At 47.1% G+C, this 15,881-nt stretch overlaps 1 protein-coding gene across 3 annotated transcripts in view; it reads left to right on the plus strand.

Annotated features, from left to right (window-relative positions):
• Nucleotides 1–15,881, plus strand: part of slc7a2 (solute carrier family 7 member 2) — a 240,689-nt gene that overhangs the window by 200,758 nt on the left and 24,050 nt on the right. For all 3 annotated transcript variants that reach the window (XM_072496865.1, XM_072496868.1, XM_072496866.1), the window contains exon 9: nt 8,622–8,836. In XM_072496865.1, coding sequence (XP_072352966.1) covers nt 8,622–8,836 — 215 coding nt within the window. The remainder of the gene's footprint in view (nt 1–8,621; nt 8,837–15,881) is intronic.

The following is a 15,881-nucleotide window of genomic DNA, read 5'->3' on the forward strand; positions in this document are numbered from 1 at the left end:
CTCTGGGAGCACAGAGAGCTTCATCCACCCAACGACGATAAGGCGCTGCTCCATCCCCGATACACCCCGTCACCTAGAAAATCTCCCTTGCCTCCCGATTCCATTCCCTGGAAATCCGGGGGTACTGCATCGCGACCCTCACCGTCCAAGGCGTAGAGTTCAGCAACTTCCGGTTCTACGTCCTCCCCCACCTCTGCGCTACCCTGTTACTCGGCCTGGACTTTCAGTGCCATCTCCAAAGCCTAACCATAAAATTTGGCGGACCCCTACCCCCCACCCCTCACCGTATGCGACCTCGCGACCCTTAAGGTCGATCCACCTTCCCTGTTTGCGAACCACACCCCGGATTGCAAACCCGTCGCCACTAGGAGAAGACGGTACAGTGCCCAGGACAGGATCTTCATCAGGTCGAAGGACAAACAGCTTCTGCGGGAAGGGGTCTTTGAGGCCAGCAACAGCCCCTGGAGAGCCCAAGTGGTAGTAGTAAACACTCGGGAGAAGCACAGGATGGTCATTGACTACAGTCAGACCATCAGTCGGTACACGCAGCTCGACGCGTACCCCCTCCCACGCATATCTGACATGGTAAATCAAATTGCGCAGTATTGAGTCTTTTCCACAGTGGACCTGAAGTCCGCCTACCACCAGCTCCCCATCCGCCCGGAGGACCGCCAATACACTGCGTTCGAAGCAGATGGCTGCCTCTATCACTTCTTTAGGGTTCCCTTCGGCCACACTAATGGGGTCTCGGTCTTCCAGCGAGAGATGGACCGAATGGTTGATTGGTACGGACTGCGGGCCACCTTCCCGTACCTAGATAATGTCACCATCTGCAGCCACGATCAGCAGGATCAGGACGCGAACATCCAAAAATTCCTTCAGACCGCCAAACTCCTTAATCTCACATACAATAAGGAGAAATGCGTGTTCCGCACCAACCGTTTAGCCATCCTTGGCTATGTCGTTAGGTCCTAGGGCCCGACCCCGACCGCATGCGCCCCCTCATGGAACTCCCACTCCCTCACTACCCCAAAGCCCTGAAACGATGCCTGAGGTTTTTTTCCTACTATGCCCAGTGGGTCCCTAATTATGCGGACAAGGTCCGCCCACTCATTCAGTCCACAGTTTTTCCCCTGACGGCTGAGAACCGCCAGGCCTTCAACCATATCAAGGCAGACATCGCCAAGGCCACGATGCACGCGGTCGACAAGTCCCTCCCCTTCCAGGTGGAGAGCGATGCATCGGACGTAGCTCTGGCCGTCAGTCTCAACCAGGCGGGCAGGCCCGTGGCCTTCTTTTCCCGCACCCTCCATGCCTCCGAAATTCGGCACTCCTGTGTCGAAAAGGAGGCCCAAGCCATAGTGGAAGCTGTGCAACGTTGGCGGCATTACCTAGCCAGCAGGAGATTCACTCTCCTCACTGACCAACGGTCGGTCGCCTTTATGTTTAAGAATACACAGCGGGGCTAGATCAAAAATGACAAGATCTTGAGGTGGAGGATCGAGCTCTCCACCTATAATTATGAGATCTTGTATCGCCCAGGGAAGCTCAACGAGCCCTCTGATGTCCTATCCCGCGGTACATGTGCCAGCGCACAAGTGGACCGACTCCGGGCTCTCCACTATGACCTCTGCCACCCGGGGGTCACCCGGTTCTTCTATTTCGTCAAGACCTGCAACCTGCCCTACTCCATTGAGGAGGTCAGGACCGTCACCAGAGACTGCCAGGTCTGCGCAGAGTGCAAGCCGCACTTCTACCGGCCAGATCGAGCGCACCTGGTGAAGGTCTCCCGCCCCTTTGAGCGGTTCAGCATGGACTTCAAAGGGCCCCTCCCCTCCACCAACCGCAACACGCACTCTCTGAACGTGATTGATGAGTACTCCAAGTTCCCTTTCGCCATCCCATGCCCCAAAATGACTTCTGCCATGGTAATTAAAGTTTCCACAGCATCTTCACTCCTACATCCACAGCGATCGGGGATCCTCTTTTATGAGCGATGAGTTGCATCAGTTCCTGTTCAGCAAGGGCATTGCCTCGAGCAGGATGACCAGCTACAACCCCGGGGAAATGGGCAGGTGGAGAGGGGGAACGGGACGGTCTGGAAGGCTATCCTGCTGGCCCTGCGGTCTAAAATTCTCCCGGTCTCCCGCTGGCAGGAGGTCCTCCCCGACGTGCTCCACTCCATCCGGTCGCTCCTCTGCACCGCGACTAATGAGACCCCTCATGAACGTTTGTTTGCCTTCCCCAGGAAGTCCACCTCCGAGGTCTCGCTCCCAACATGGCTGACAGTTCCTGGACCCGTCCTCTTCGGAAGCATGTGCGGACTCATAAGTCGGACTCCTTGGTCGAAAACGTCCACCTCCTACATGTCCGGGACCTGGCACCCGCTGGATCCCCACCCATGACCCCCGACCTGACACCCCCCCCCCCCCCCCCCCCCGGTTGCCTCATTCACCCCTGCGCCACTCACCCTCCCTCTGTTATTCTCTAAGTCTGAATAAAGATTGTAGACTTCCAGTTAACACAAATACTTTATTCAATGGGTTTGTTCTGTTTCCAGAGCTTAACTAGATATAATACAGTCAAGAGGTATGACCAGTGAAGCTAAGGTAAGCTGCCTATGCTGAGCTGTCTCTGTGTGCTGCTGCTCACTAGCCCTGTGCTTCTGAAAGAGGCGGATCCTACCTAGGGCTGGACCCTTTATACCCATCTCTGATGCCCTCTAGTGATGCTGTGGCTGTTACATCTGTCTGCAGTCCCTGGTGTATGTGCAGGTGTATGTACAGATGTACAGATCACTACATTTCCCCCCCCCCCTTTTATTGGACATGTTTTCTAGACTGGCCTCAAGAAAACTGTACATAACAAGTGGTGAGAATATGCAAATCTGCACACTGCGAAAATGATAAAAATAATACAGCAACAATTAACTGTGTTGAGTCCATCGTGAGAAATTTCCATATTCGTCTTGTGTGTGTCTTGAAGTGTCGTCACAAATCTAGCCGGTCAGGTGCCTTATGGTTTCTGCTGGAGCGTCTTAACAGTGGTAGTAGGGATGATGGTTTGATGTCATCAAGAGTACTGTCTGGCATTGTGTGGCGAGGAACGTCCTGTGGACAAATGGACTCGGTCAAGTCCAGTGTGGGAAATACTGGCGTTGTAGGTCGAATCTCTAATAGATCCCGGCGGTTACAATGAAAAAGTACTCCCGCAGATGATTTGACAATGTAGGACCGTGGTGCCTCCTGCCTGATCACCATGGCTGACTTAGACCATCCGCCTTCTGGGTCCCTGATTCTGATGGTGTCACCTATTGTCAGTGGCTTGAGTGGTATCGCATGTTGATCGTAGTACAGTTTTTGTTTGGAGCATAGTGCCCGCATGTCGTCGAGAACCGGTGCGTTGCCGGGGTCTCGGAATTGCTTTGCCGGTAGGGTTGTCCGGACGTCTCTGCTGAAGAGCATTTGTGCTGGCGACAGTCCTGAGCTCAATGGGGTTGCTCGGTACGATAACAGAGCTAGGTTGATGTCGGAACGTGACTTGGCTGCTTTGCTGATGAGTCGTTTAATGATGTGGACACCTGTTCCCCTGTTCCATTTGATTGCGGGTAGCGATTCTGTGTCGCACCGTTGTCTGACCTCGACTTTTTCCTGTGTTTGTGGTATTGATTCTGTATGTCATCGTTAGTGAAAGCTGTTTTGCTTGTTTGTTCTGGAGCAGATGTGTATTCGTGAGATTCTTTATCATGCCATGGCATGTTTGTAGTCTTGTCATTGTTTCGCAGTGTACTGTGGCATTGTCCTTCACGTGCAGAGTTGTACCATGTTGTACAGATCGTTGTTTCATTGTTGTTGTTTGTGTCGTTTCTGTCTTTGTTGTTTTCGGTGTCGTTCTTGTTGTTGTCGTTCTTGTTCTTTTTGTCGCGCTTGTTGATTCTGTTTTTGTTGTTTTCGCTTTTGTTCTTGTTGTTTTTCCTGTCGTGCTTGTTTCTGGGTTGCTTCTTGCGGTTTTTGTTGCTCTTGTTGCGCTCAATGAGTGTGCATGTGGATGATTTGAGTCATTGTCACAGTTATTGGTGTCAGTGTCCTTTGTGGTATCTGCTACATTGAGCGTATCTTCTTGAGAATTGTGAGAATGATCTGATGTTGCGTTGATGTTGGTGACATCAGTCATTTGTGGCGGATTCGATTCCTCTTCTTTGTTTACTTGGTACTCCTCTTCTAGAGTCATTTCTGGTTCACTTGAATCATCATTGATTTCCATGTGCTCCTCTTTTGGAGTAATTTCAGGTTCATTTGAATCACCTGTGATCTCTTTGTGCTCCTTTTCTGGAGTCAAAATCTTCAAGATTTCAATTGATGTGGTCTCTCTGGACTCATGGGTGGCCGTCCTCTGATTATTGAGTGTTTCTGTGCAGACAAGCTGAGATATGTCAGTCTCGCTGTGATCCTGCACATCCTGTATGGGAATTGTGATTTCTTCGTCACTTGTCTCACATACAGTGGGTAGACATTCAGTGTCTTCTTCTGGTGGCTCAAATAAGCTTGATAGATCTTCATGGTCTTGTACATGCATGCCGTTCGCTATGGAGTATTTGCTTGCTTCCATTTTTGAGTCTGTCACCGAACTGTCTGTGGAGGCTTGCGTCACTCTGTTTGTGGAGGCTTGCGTCGCTCTCTTTGTAGAGTCCTTCATCGCTCTCTCTGTGGAGTCCTTCATCGCTCTCTCTATGGAGTTTGTCATCGCTCTCTCTGTGTAGTTTGTCATCGCTCTCTCTGTGGCGTCTGTCATCGCTCTCTGTGGAGTCTGTCATCGCTCACTCTGTGGAGTCTGTCATCGCTCTCTCTGTGGAATCTGTCATCGCTCGCTTTGTGGAGTCGTGCAGTGTTCTCGCTATATGGTCGACCTGTGCTCTCTCAACTGAGTCGTTCTGTGCTCTCTGTGTGGCGTCGTCTTCGTCTTGGGTATTGCTGTCATCCAATGTACTGACGATCTGCCATGGCACCATGGTATTGGATTCATCTGCCATGAGAAGAGTCGTATTGAGCTTTTCAACCGTGTTGCTGATGCTGTGATCAGGATCTCCGAATAACTCAGCCATGTCTGAGTAGTATTGTGTGTATTGTTCGTTGGACAAATCATCGCTTTCTGTTTCGGAGTTGTGAATGTTCTCTTCATGTTCAATGAATAAATCATCTTGTGTGGAGGCTGGGACCCTTCGTGGTGCGTGGACCACTCTCTGTTTCTTGGCGTCAGCCGCAGCATAATCCTGCACTCACGAGTCGGGATGTCATATATGCTGGCTGAAGATTCCCCAATCCGAAGAACTCGTCGTCGGGGTCTTCACGGTACAACACCTCTAGTTGCGGTTCGGATTTGGTACTGGGGTAGCCATCTTCCAAGATGAAATCTTTGTCTGAGTCGTAGTCTACAAGGACTATATCATCTTCGAGGGCGGTGCTAACTGCTTGTTCCAGGGTGTTGTGACAGTTATTTTCAACTGCTGGTGTAAGTTCTGGCATTGTTCTGTCTTTTGAGGCAAGAAAATTTGGTTTTGCAACTTTCATTTTCATGCATTTCCCTTTTAAGTGGGCGTGGTCCTGGTCCTCTGACGACATGACGCTCGTGACGTCATGCGTCGGACTCGATTGCCCATGCGCACTCTGAGTTTCCTGTACTGTGCGCGCTTTTCGCAACTGCGCATGTGCGGCTCCTTTCTCAAGATGGCTGCCGCTCAGAACTTCCTTCAATCCTGCCTCTGCCTCGTGGTAAGTTTTGGCGACGTTTTTTCCGATTATCTTTTCTAGACACTGATTCTGTGTTTGTAAAGACTGACAGTATTGATTTTGTTTTTGTTCATAAGCAAGGCATTTTTGTACAGCAGTTTCTAGAGTTAGATGCTTATTTTGTGATAGTTCTTCCCTCAAATTTTTATCAGATAGTCCAGAAATTAATTGGTGCATTATCACAGTGTCTCTGAAATCAGCATAATCACAGCCTTGTGGTATTAACTTGAGATTAGTAATAAAATCAGAGATGGGCCCTCCATTTCTCTGACAAGAGTTAAATCTTTCCAGCATCGCACCAGCCGGACTGTTACAGCGTATGGCAAATTTTTTGAGTAAACCGTCTAATTTGGTGTTGTCTTCACCTTCTAAGTAATTAAAGCAATTATAGATTTCTCTAGCTTCATGCCTTCCTGTTGAGAGTAGTAGGGCTATTTTCATTGCGTCAGAGGCAACGCTTAAATCATTAGCTGTGATAAATATTTGGAACATCTGTTCAAACATTTTCCAGTTATAACTTAAATTACCGGTTGTTTCCAGCTGCCATGGAGTTCCAACTAGTTCCGTCGAATCAGTTAGTCGTCGAGGATCCATTTGCTGCGACATCTTCCACAGTCGAATATCCAGTTTAAGTTTTTCTTCTCTTGCTGGTGTCTAGCTAGCTTTCTGAAATCACTCGTGGTACCATATGTTATTCTCTCAGTCAGAATAAAGATTGTAGACTTCCAGTTAACACAAATACTTTATTCAATGGGTTTTTTCTGTTTCCAGAGCTTAACTAGATATAATACAGTCAAGAGGTATGACCAGTGAAACTAAGGTAAACTGCCTTTGCTGAACTGTCTCTGTGTGCTGCTGCTCACTAGCCCTGTGCTTCTGAAAGAGGCGGATCCTACCTTGGGCTGGACCTTTTATACCCATCTCTGATGCTCTCTAGTGATGCTGGGGCTGTTACATCTGTCTGCAGTCCCTGGTGTATGTGCAGATGTATGTACAGATGTACAGATCACTACACCCTCCAGCAAACCTCACCGCAGCCCCCGCCCCAATAGGATCCGTCCTCCCATTGGTTCCACTCAGGGGTGACGAAGACAAGGACAACACGCTCCCGGAGTCACAGGTGACAAAGTCGGCGCCCACATCACCACCAGTACTGAGGTGATCGCAGAGGAGGGTCAAGGCCCCCGACAGACTTAACTTGTAATGTTTCCACCACCCCCGCCGGACTGTTTTTTTTAACAGGGTGTGAATGTGGTAGTCACCACTAGTAGTATATTACATGTATTACGGCACTGCATGTATAGTAGAGGTACATGGGTAAATCCCTGCCTGCTGGCTCCGTCCAGTAGGCGGCGTATAAATGTGTGCTCTCGCCGGTGCTGCAGCCATTCTGGTTCCAGCTACAGGAGGCACAACATCTTTGCTCAATAAAGCCTCGATTATTCCACTACTCTCGTCTTTGTGGTAATTGATAGTGCATCACTGTCCAGAACACCTCACCCACATGCATTCCAAAATGGATTGTTGGAGAAGTAAGACAGGTGAAGAAATCTACTGACGTCCGGTGGCGGCCATGGAGTGAGTGGTCGCTCATTTGGTGGCTCCCGCTCAAGGTGTATTTTTTCGGTCTTTTCCATGCCTGAAGGGCAAAGTATTTGAGGGCAAAAGGTGCAGAAGTGCCTCGGGTAGGTAGTACTCCTCTGGTGTGGCTGGTGGATCGATCCACGGATAAGGAGTGCTGCTGAGATCTGGAATTGAGCGAGTGGAGCAGTGGCTGGAGTCCCAGGGCCTGGCGATCCAGAAAGTGGAAGAGGCAGTGGGGGAGCTCAAGGAGCAGTTGGCCTCGTTGGTGGCTGAGATGGGAGTGATGTGGGAGAACCAGAAAAAGCTGAGGGAGAAGTTAAAAGATTTGGAGAATCGCTCCAGAAGGCAAAACCTAAGGATTGTCGGGATGTCTGAAGGCATTGAAGGTGCGAAGGCCACGGTGTAAGTGGCAAGGATGCTAGAGAAATTGATGGAGGAGGCGGTCTTTGATTGGCCTCTGGAGGTGGATCAAGCACACAGGGCGCTGAGGAGGAGGCCGCAGGCGGGCGAACCGCCCGAGGGCGATGGTGGTGCGGTTGCATTGCTTTCTGGACAAGGAGAAGATCCTTAGATGGGCCAGGCAGACCATTAGATTAAAGCTGCCCTCTTCAAAAAGGGGGTGCAGTTTGGGGTATTGTACCCGGCCCGCCTCTAGGTGACTTTCCAGAAGCGAGAGCTTTACTTCGACTCGCCAGAGGAGCGGTGGAATTTATGAGAGACAATGGACTGGGAGGAGTGTGAGGACCTTGAACTCTGGAGAAGTTTTGTGTGCTCTTTAAAGTGTTTGGTTTTGAGTTTTCGGAGGCAGGCTTTTGCGGGGGAGCAACGATGGTGAGTGTCCCTTTTGTTACTCTTTAGGGATGGATGGTTGGGTTGGTTGGGGGGAACTGGAGGGAGGAAGAATGGTTGGAGGCCTTGAGTGGGCTACTTAACAGGAGTGAGGGGTATGGGGGGGGGGGGTATTTGTTCTTTTCTCTCTGTATTTTGTTGTTGATATTTTGTGAAAATTTGAATTAAAATTATTTATTTTTTTAAACAGGAGTGAGGTAGGGGGTTGCCTGATGGAAGGGGTGGGGGGGGGGGGTTTGTTCTCTGTTCAAGTGCGGGGGTTGCCGACATGGGTGGGGCTGGTGTGGCTCAGTTGGGAAGAGTTGGGTAATAATGAAATATTCTTAATGAAATCATGCGGTGTCATTAATCTTGCTCACCTGTCTGGAATTAACAATTATATTTTGTTTTTAAACTTGTTAGGTATCAACCAGATTCACTCTACACAAAACAAAAATGCCCTTCAGAAAGACAGGACCTCACAGCTGAGGAAGATGGTGATTTGGATGAAAATGAATCAGATTCTCATACGACCATGCTCAAAAATCAAGACTTCAGATGTTCGTCATTGCTGAATCCCTCCATGATCCCAACAGAACAAACAGCAACTGTGGTGTACGGTTGTGTTGGGCTTATAGGTAAAATTTGAAAACCTTTTTCATCGTGAACAGTCATGTTAATTTCTGCACTGTCGTCACCAGGAAACATAGCACTCATTTTGTGACACTATTCTGTTAAATTACAGAGATTTTTAATAATTTTGGATCAAGCCAAGCTTACCATTGAATTCTTCAATTTGAGGCATGAGGTTTTGCCTTGAGGGCAACTGCTAATGTGCAGAGAGTGGAAAATAGGATAGAATCATGTTCTACTGGAATTCCGTTTTATAGAGAGGAACCTGGGAAATTGTAGTGACTCATTCCCTCACTCCCCTCCACCCATGTCTAGAGGTTGACTGTAGAGGTGGGGAGGGGAAGGGGGCGTGGTGTCCTATATTTCCTCGATAAAATTCCACTGAGTACGTTGTCTGGTGGACTCAGTGGAACTCACAACACCTGGGAGTCAGTAGACATTCCATTATGAGCATTAAAGGCCCCAAAATGATTGCAAGGGAAAGTTAGTTCACCCTAGAGTCTCAGAAGTACATCTAGAGGTTTAAGCCTGTTGCACTTTTGAGGAAAGCAGATAAAAAAACAAAACTCCCAATGGGAGCATATTAACATTCTCTCCATGGAGTGGAGACCCAACAGAAATGCGGTCTGCCCCAATTTGCTGACCTCTCTGGCAAGTAACAAGCCTAGGACATATCTTTGGGCCCTTAAATGTTTTACAAGTTTCAATAATTTGTTACTGACCTGACTTGATTCAATTAGAGTTAAAATCTATCAAGGGACTTTAATAGTTTTCCAGCACTCCTTCAGGCAGGCGCCATTAATCCCCTTACAGATTTGGTCCATGCAATCAAATATGCACCATTTCCTGGAAACGATCAAGGTCCCACACGTTTGCATTTAAATATACCAAAGACTCACACAAACTCTTTTCCACAAGGCAATGCTAGAAAAGGCCAAGGTGAAAAAACAGTCACAGGAAATTCTGGTCCAAAACAAATTTTGATGATGGGGTTCTTTATACATCTGGTTGGGCCACAGGCACCTGAAAGGCTGCATAAGCAGCTGTCACCCCAGTCCAAGTCAGCCTGTCCTTCTAAGTAGGAGTGGAGTTCCTTGGTATTCTCAAATCACTGGGTTTTTTGTTGCTCAAACTCTCCATTTCCCTTTGGAGCCATTTAAATTAGAGTAAGAAGTCTTACAACACCAGGTTAAAGTCCAACAGGTTTGTTTTGAATCGCTAGCTTTCATAGCACTGCTCCTTCCTTTCACCTGAGGAAGGAGCAGTGCTCCGAAAGCTAGTGACATCGAAACAAACCTGTTGGACTTTAACCTGGTGTTGTAAGACTTCTTACTGTGCTCACCCCAGTCCAACGCCGGCATCTCCACATCATTTAAATTAGAGAAAATGATTGATCCACTTTAGGATACATTACCTTACCCCAGCGAATGTTTGGGACTTTTAGAATGCCTCACAATACTCATATGGTTTTCAGCTGGCATGGGCTGTACAGAGGGATTTCAACATGTAAAAGGAGGAATTTTGCAAAGAAGCACAAGAACCCCTCTTGATATAGGAAACACAGGTGGAAGATCCACTCATATTTCCAAACTGGAATTTAAGGCACGGTGGCACAGTGGTTAGTACTGTCGCTAGGGACCCGGCTTCAATTCCAACCTTAGCTGAGTTTGTACATTCTCCCCGTGTCTGTGTGGATTTCCTCCGGTTCTCTGGTTTCCTTCCACAATCCAAATATGTGCAGGTTAGGTGGAGTGGCCACGCTAAATTTTCCCTTAGTGCCCAAAGGGTTGGGTGAGGTTGCTGGGTTTCCAGGATCAGGGTGGGGGTGTGGGCCTGGGTGAGGTCCTCTATCTGAGGGTCGGTGTGGACTTGATGGCCTCTTTCTGCACTGTAGAGGTTGTATGATTCTACCCAACTTGGATCTGAACCTTGGTTGAGTCAGATCCAGCCCATCTTCGATCGTGTTCCTTCCCTTCCCATCATAAGTGCAAAATCTGTCCTTTCCAGATCAAGGAATTTTGGGCTATAGTTTGATCCCAACTTTCCCTGATTTATTTTTACTATAATTACCTGTATAGTTTGACATCTTGTTTACTTTTATTGCTGCTGTGCATTGGTTGAAGATGTCGAATGTCAGTCTTTTTCAATTGCACTCTTGTTTGATTTAGTATTAACTCATGGAGTACGTGTGTTGTCTATTCATCCTTCCTATGAACATTCATGTCTTGATATATTTTTCATTCTCCCCCGCACCCTGGACATAACCTAACCAAAAGCTGGCAAACATTTCAAATTAATTGTGAAACTTTATGTAGGCTGATATTACATTTCCCACAATATGCAGCCATTTAACTGCAAGCGGGTTGCATTCTTTTAAATTTGAATTCTAAGCTTTAATACTTTACCTCATTAGGTTCACTGCTGGCAACAAAGCCAAAGTTGTGCTGGGAGTTTATGTTAACGGCAAATTATCTGAATCCACTAAATTGCACGCAGTCAGCTCAGTGTGTTTTGAATTAGTTGTGCCCTGAAAACCACACATTCTGGGCACCAATGTTGGAGGTTGCATAATCAGAACCTAGAACACTTCAGACCGTCAGGCCTCATATCTTGAGTATTCTTTGTACTCTATTCAGTTCTGGTCACCAAGTCACGAGGGAAACATCACATTACCTGGCAGAGAGAAACCATAAGGCTGATTTTTTTTTCTGTAAGCATCAGAGGACTTTGTTATGAGGGAATGTTCTAAAGTCTTGAATTCATTAGCCTTAAAGGAAAGCAAAAGAGATGGGGGTCATTATCGAGTTGTATGATACTAAATGGATTAGAAAAGATTAAGCTGGAGGGTTTTTCTTATCAAAGCCAGGCCTGCAGGACGAGGAGACCCAGATACAAGCTGTTAAAGGCAAATTCAATATTGATCCCCGGGAGCACTTCTTCACAAAATAATTAGTACCTGCTAGGTAATTCAAAGAGATAGATGCTGTGATAGATAGACTCACGTTCTCTGGAACAATGAGCTGGTGATCCTCTGTTTTTATTTTCCTGAGCAGGAAACAAATTATTTAACCACCCAATGTAGAGGGCTGTTACCATAAAAGTGCAGCAGTAATTTTGACAGCTACTCCAACTTTACATTGAGTTCAAAATAAATATTTCACCGAAACCAGCATGATAGGCAGTTACTGAGAGCTGGATCTGATTAAGTGATGCAAACTCTTCTGTTGAGATTATTTTTTCAAATCCAGATGCAGTGTTCATTTATCACAAGACACCCAGTCACTAATGCCATCCATAACGGACAACTACAGGAGGATCCTTTTTTGAGAATTTATAAACCGAGGATTAATGTGGCTTTCACTGAGCTCACAGTCAGCATTGCCTCCTCAAGCATGCCCTTGCACTAAGCCAGTTTGTTACAGCACCAACTGCAACAGTAGTGGATGATGCTGCAGTCAACTCCCGTGCTATAGCCTTTTCAGGCTTTTTTCAGAGAGATTGGACGACTGGTGATTGGATTTATTTGGGTCAGAGGATCAGGAGGACGTTGCTCCAGAGGGAGAGACAATTAGGAGGCTTGGCCTTGCAAAACTTTAGTACTATTACTGGATGGCTAGTGTTGAAAAAGTGCGAGAGTGGCTCGGAGATTCGGATGAGCTTTGGGTCGAGGTGGAAGCAGAGTCTGTGAAGGGAGCAAACCTAGCGGCTTTGGTAACAGCTCTGTTGCGGTGGTACCGAAGAAACACTCGGTAGTGGTGGCCATGTTAAAAATTTGGAAGCAACTCTCCCAATATTTTAACTTGAGGGCTGCCTCTAGATGACCCCCCATCTGTACCTACTAGGTCAGATGTGAAATTTAGGGAATGGAAGGATAAAGGTTTAGCGAAAGACTCATATTTAGAAGGTCGGTCCACTAGCCATGGCGAACTGAAAGAAAAATATGGGCTTACAGAGGCTGATGGGTTCAGGTATCTCCAGGTGCGCAGCTGGGTCAAAAAGTGCTTTCCGGTGAAGCAGCCTTCTACCTTGCTCGAGGGGATATTATCCTGCTCTGATTTGGAGATGGCCAACACTTTGGGTATATATACAAGCGGATGGTGGGGGAGCAGACGTGCTCTGTGAGGGTGTTGAGGCAAAGTGGACGAAGGAGCTGCAACTGATCTTGGGGGAGGAGGTTTAGAGTGAAGCACTGAAGAGGGTGTACTCAGCCTCGTCTTGTGTGAGGCTGAGTCTCATCCAGATGAAAGTGGTGTTCCAGGCACACCGCGCGAAGGCTAGAATGAATCGAATTTTTGAAGGGGTGGATGAAAGACGTGATCGGTGACCTGGGGGCCTGGCACATCATGTGCACATGTTCTGGTCGTGCTCAAAGCTGGCGGACATCTGGAGGTCCTTTTTTGAGACTATGTTAGCAATCCTGAACATTGGGTTGGAGCCTTGTCTATTGGTGGTGGGTTTTGGGGTTTCAGTTGAGCCAGAACTCTGGATAGAAGCGGGGCAGATAACCTGGCTTTTGCCTCACTGATAGCAAGGAGGCGAATCTTCCTAGGCTGGAGGTTAACTACACCGCTAAGCGCCTGAGCATGGCCAAGTGACTTGATGGAGTTTTTATACCTTGAGAAGGTTAGGTTTACCATGAGAGGGTCAGTGGAAGGGTTTTACTGTAGATGGCAGCCGTTTATAATATATTTTAAAGAGCTGGTCACTGTTAGCTGTTAGGAGGGGGGGATAGGGTTGTGGGGGGGGGGGGCTCAGTAACTAAATTTACTGTTGTAAGGAAAGGCGGGCTGCTTTATTGTTACTCTGTTTTGGTATATTTTGCATTAAAATTGTTAAAAATTATGATTAAAATATTTCCAAAATAATTTGCAGGCATTTCACAGAAGCATTACAAACTAAACATGACAATATACCCACTGCAACTCTGCCACTTATAAATGTCAAATGGAGTGAACTGAGGGTAGATACTGGCATCTGAGATGGTTAGGAGGCTCTGTAGAATTGTGCACTCATTGTTTTTGGCTGAAGATAATTGTAAACATCTCGGCCTTATTTGCTTCACTCACTTGCTGACTCCTGTCATACCCAAGGACGGGGATGAAAACTCACCCCCTCTTTTTCTGTATTTATCACATCAATCAGATGGGAATGGTTACAGGCAAATGAGGAATCAGAGAAACACTAGTGCCTGAGTATTTGCTCCTGGGTTGGAAATGCAGAGTCGTAACAATTCCCAGCTCAGCAAATCTGAGCCAAGAGAAAGGTGCTCCAAACCTTTGGTCCCAAAGGGGGGGGTTGCAGTGGTGTTGGTGAAAATTGGAATTGTGGCGGGTGACCCTGGAGTGAGTGTGGATTCTGCCAGGTGTGGAAGTGGGCTGGGAGGAAGGCTTGCCTTGATGCACCGGCACCGTGTGGAAGTTTAAAAAAATCTATAGAACAGCCCTCCAGTTTTTACCTCTCATCCATGCAAATCCAGTGCCACCTGATGCCCTCAATCATCCCCCATGGCCCTTTATAGCCCCTTTGCCAACTTGGCGCAAACCCATGACACCCCATGCTCCCCCCGTCACCCCCAACCACCAACTTTTGCCGTTACACCTATCATGCCAACTCGCCAGGATCCATCATAGGCAGACCTCAGAAATGATGGTGAGGTGAAATAAAAGAAAGTTATAAAGTGTCTATTAAAGAACTCCTTACTTTTTGGGGTAGAGGATAGGTGTGCGAGATGCTTGAGAAGCCCAGCGAATCACACCCACATGTTCTGGTCATGTCCGGCACTACAGGGGTTCTGGGTGGGGGTGACAAAGGTGCTTTCGAAAGTAGTGGGGGTCCAGGTCGAACCAAGCTGGGGGTTGGCTATATTTGGGGTTGCACAAGAGCCGGGAGTGCAGGAGGCGAGAGAGGCCGATGTTTTGGCCTTTGCGTCCCTCGTAGCCCGGCGCAGGATACTGTTGATGTGGAATGAAGCCAAGCCCCCGGGGGTGGAGACCTGGATAAATGACATGGCAGAGTTTATAAAGCTGGAACGGATTAAGTTCGTCCTAAGGGGATCGGCTCAAGGGTTCACCAGGCGGTGGCAACCGTTCGTCGAATACCTCACAGAAAGATAGAGGGAATGGAAAAGAAGAAGGCAGCAGCAGCAGCCCGGGGGGGGGGGGGGGGGGGGGGGGAGGAACCAGAAAGAGTCTCAGGGTTATTAATATATATGTATAATATGTATAGGTCGTTGCTATAAATAATTGTATATTGGACTGTTAAATCATATTTTTGGAGAGTGTTTATCTGAGACAAGGCAGTTGCCATTTAGTTTTAGTTTTCGTTTTTGTTATATATTATTTATTCTTTGTTTATAAAACAGGTCATTGTTATTTATACTGTTATATTATTGTGTGAAGGATACACAATGTACTGTGATGGTTGACCAAAAATTTTCAATAAAGTATTTTTTTTAAATTAAAAAAAAGAACTCCTTACGTCAAAAAACCCTTTTACTACATTTAACTTTCTTTAATTCCTTATACAAATAAGCATTGGAGTCCCACTTCAAAAAGTCTGTAACTGCTTGGAGAGGTCACTCAAACTGTGAACTGAGACGCACCACACTGTGATAACGGCCGGCCGTGAAATCAGCCATGCAGCACTAATCCAGTAGATAACCTTCAAGCTTATGTCAACACATTGTTTTTTTCATCACTACAGACAGCGTTTAATTCAAATATTTAAAGGGCAGGAGTTTTTAATGTCTTGAGAGCTTGGCATATCCTTTTGTTCCTTCCTATGAGCTTGATAGTTCCGATGAGTGTGACTGTGCCAATCGGTTTGTGCAATGTCTACGTATATTTAGGTCTAATTTTAACGATCACAAAGGGCACCATACCTTTTCCAAAGTGTACCTCTCCCAAAGATGTCCTGAGGCCATATCCAAAAGGGTACCATATCTCTCTGAAAGGGTACCCCACCTATTCAGAATCTCTGCAAAGGTTTAGCCCTGCTCCTACCAGGTCCAATCTGAACACATTTGGGGGTGAATTTTCCAGTCCCGCCCAC

The sequence above is a fragment of the Scyliorhinus torazame genome, chromosome 3 (genome assembly GCF_047496885.1).
Source record: "Scyliorhinus torazame isolate Kashiwa2021f chromosome 3, sScyTor2.1, whole genome shotgun sequence".
Lineage (NCBI taxonomy): Eukaryota > Metazoa > Chordata > Chondrichthyes > Carcharhiniformes > Scyliorhinidae > Scyliorhinus > Scyliorhinus torazame.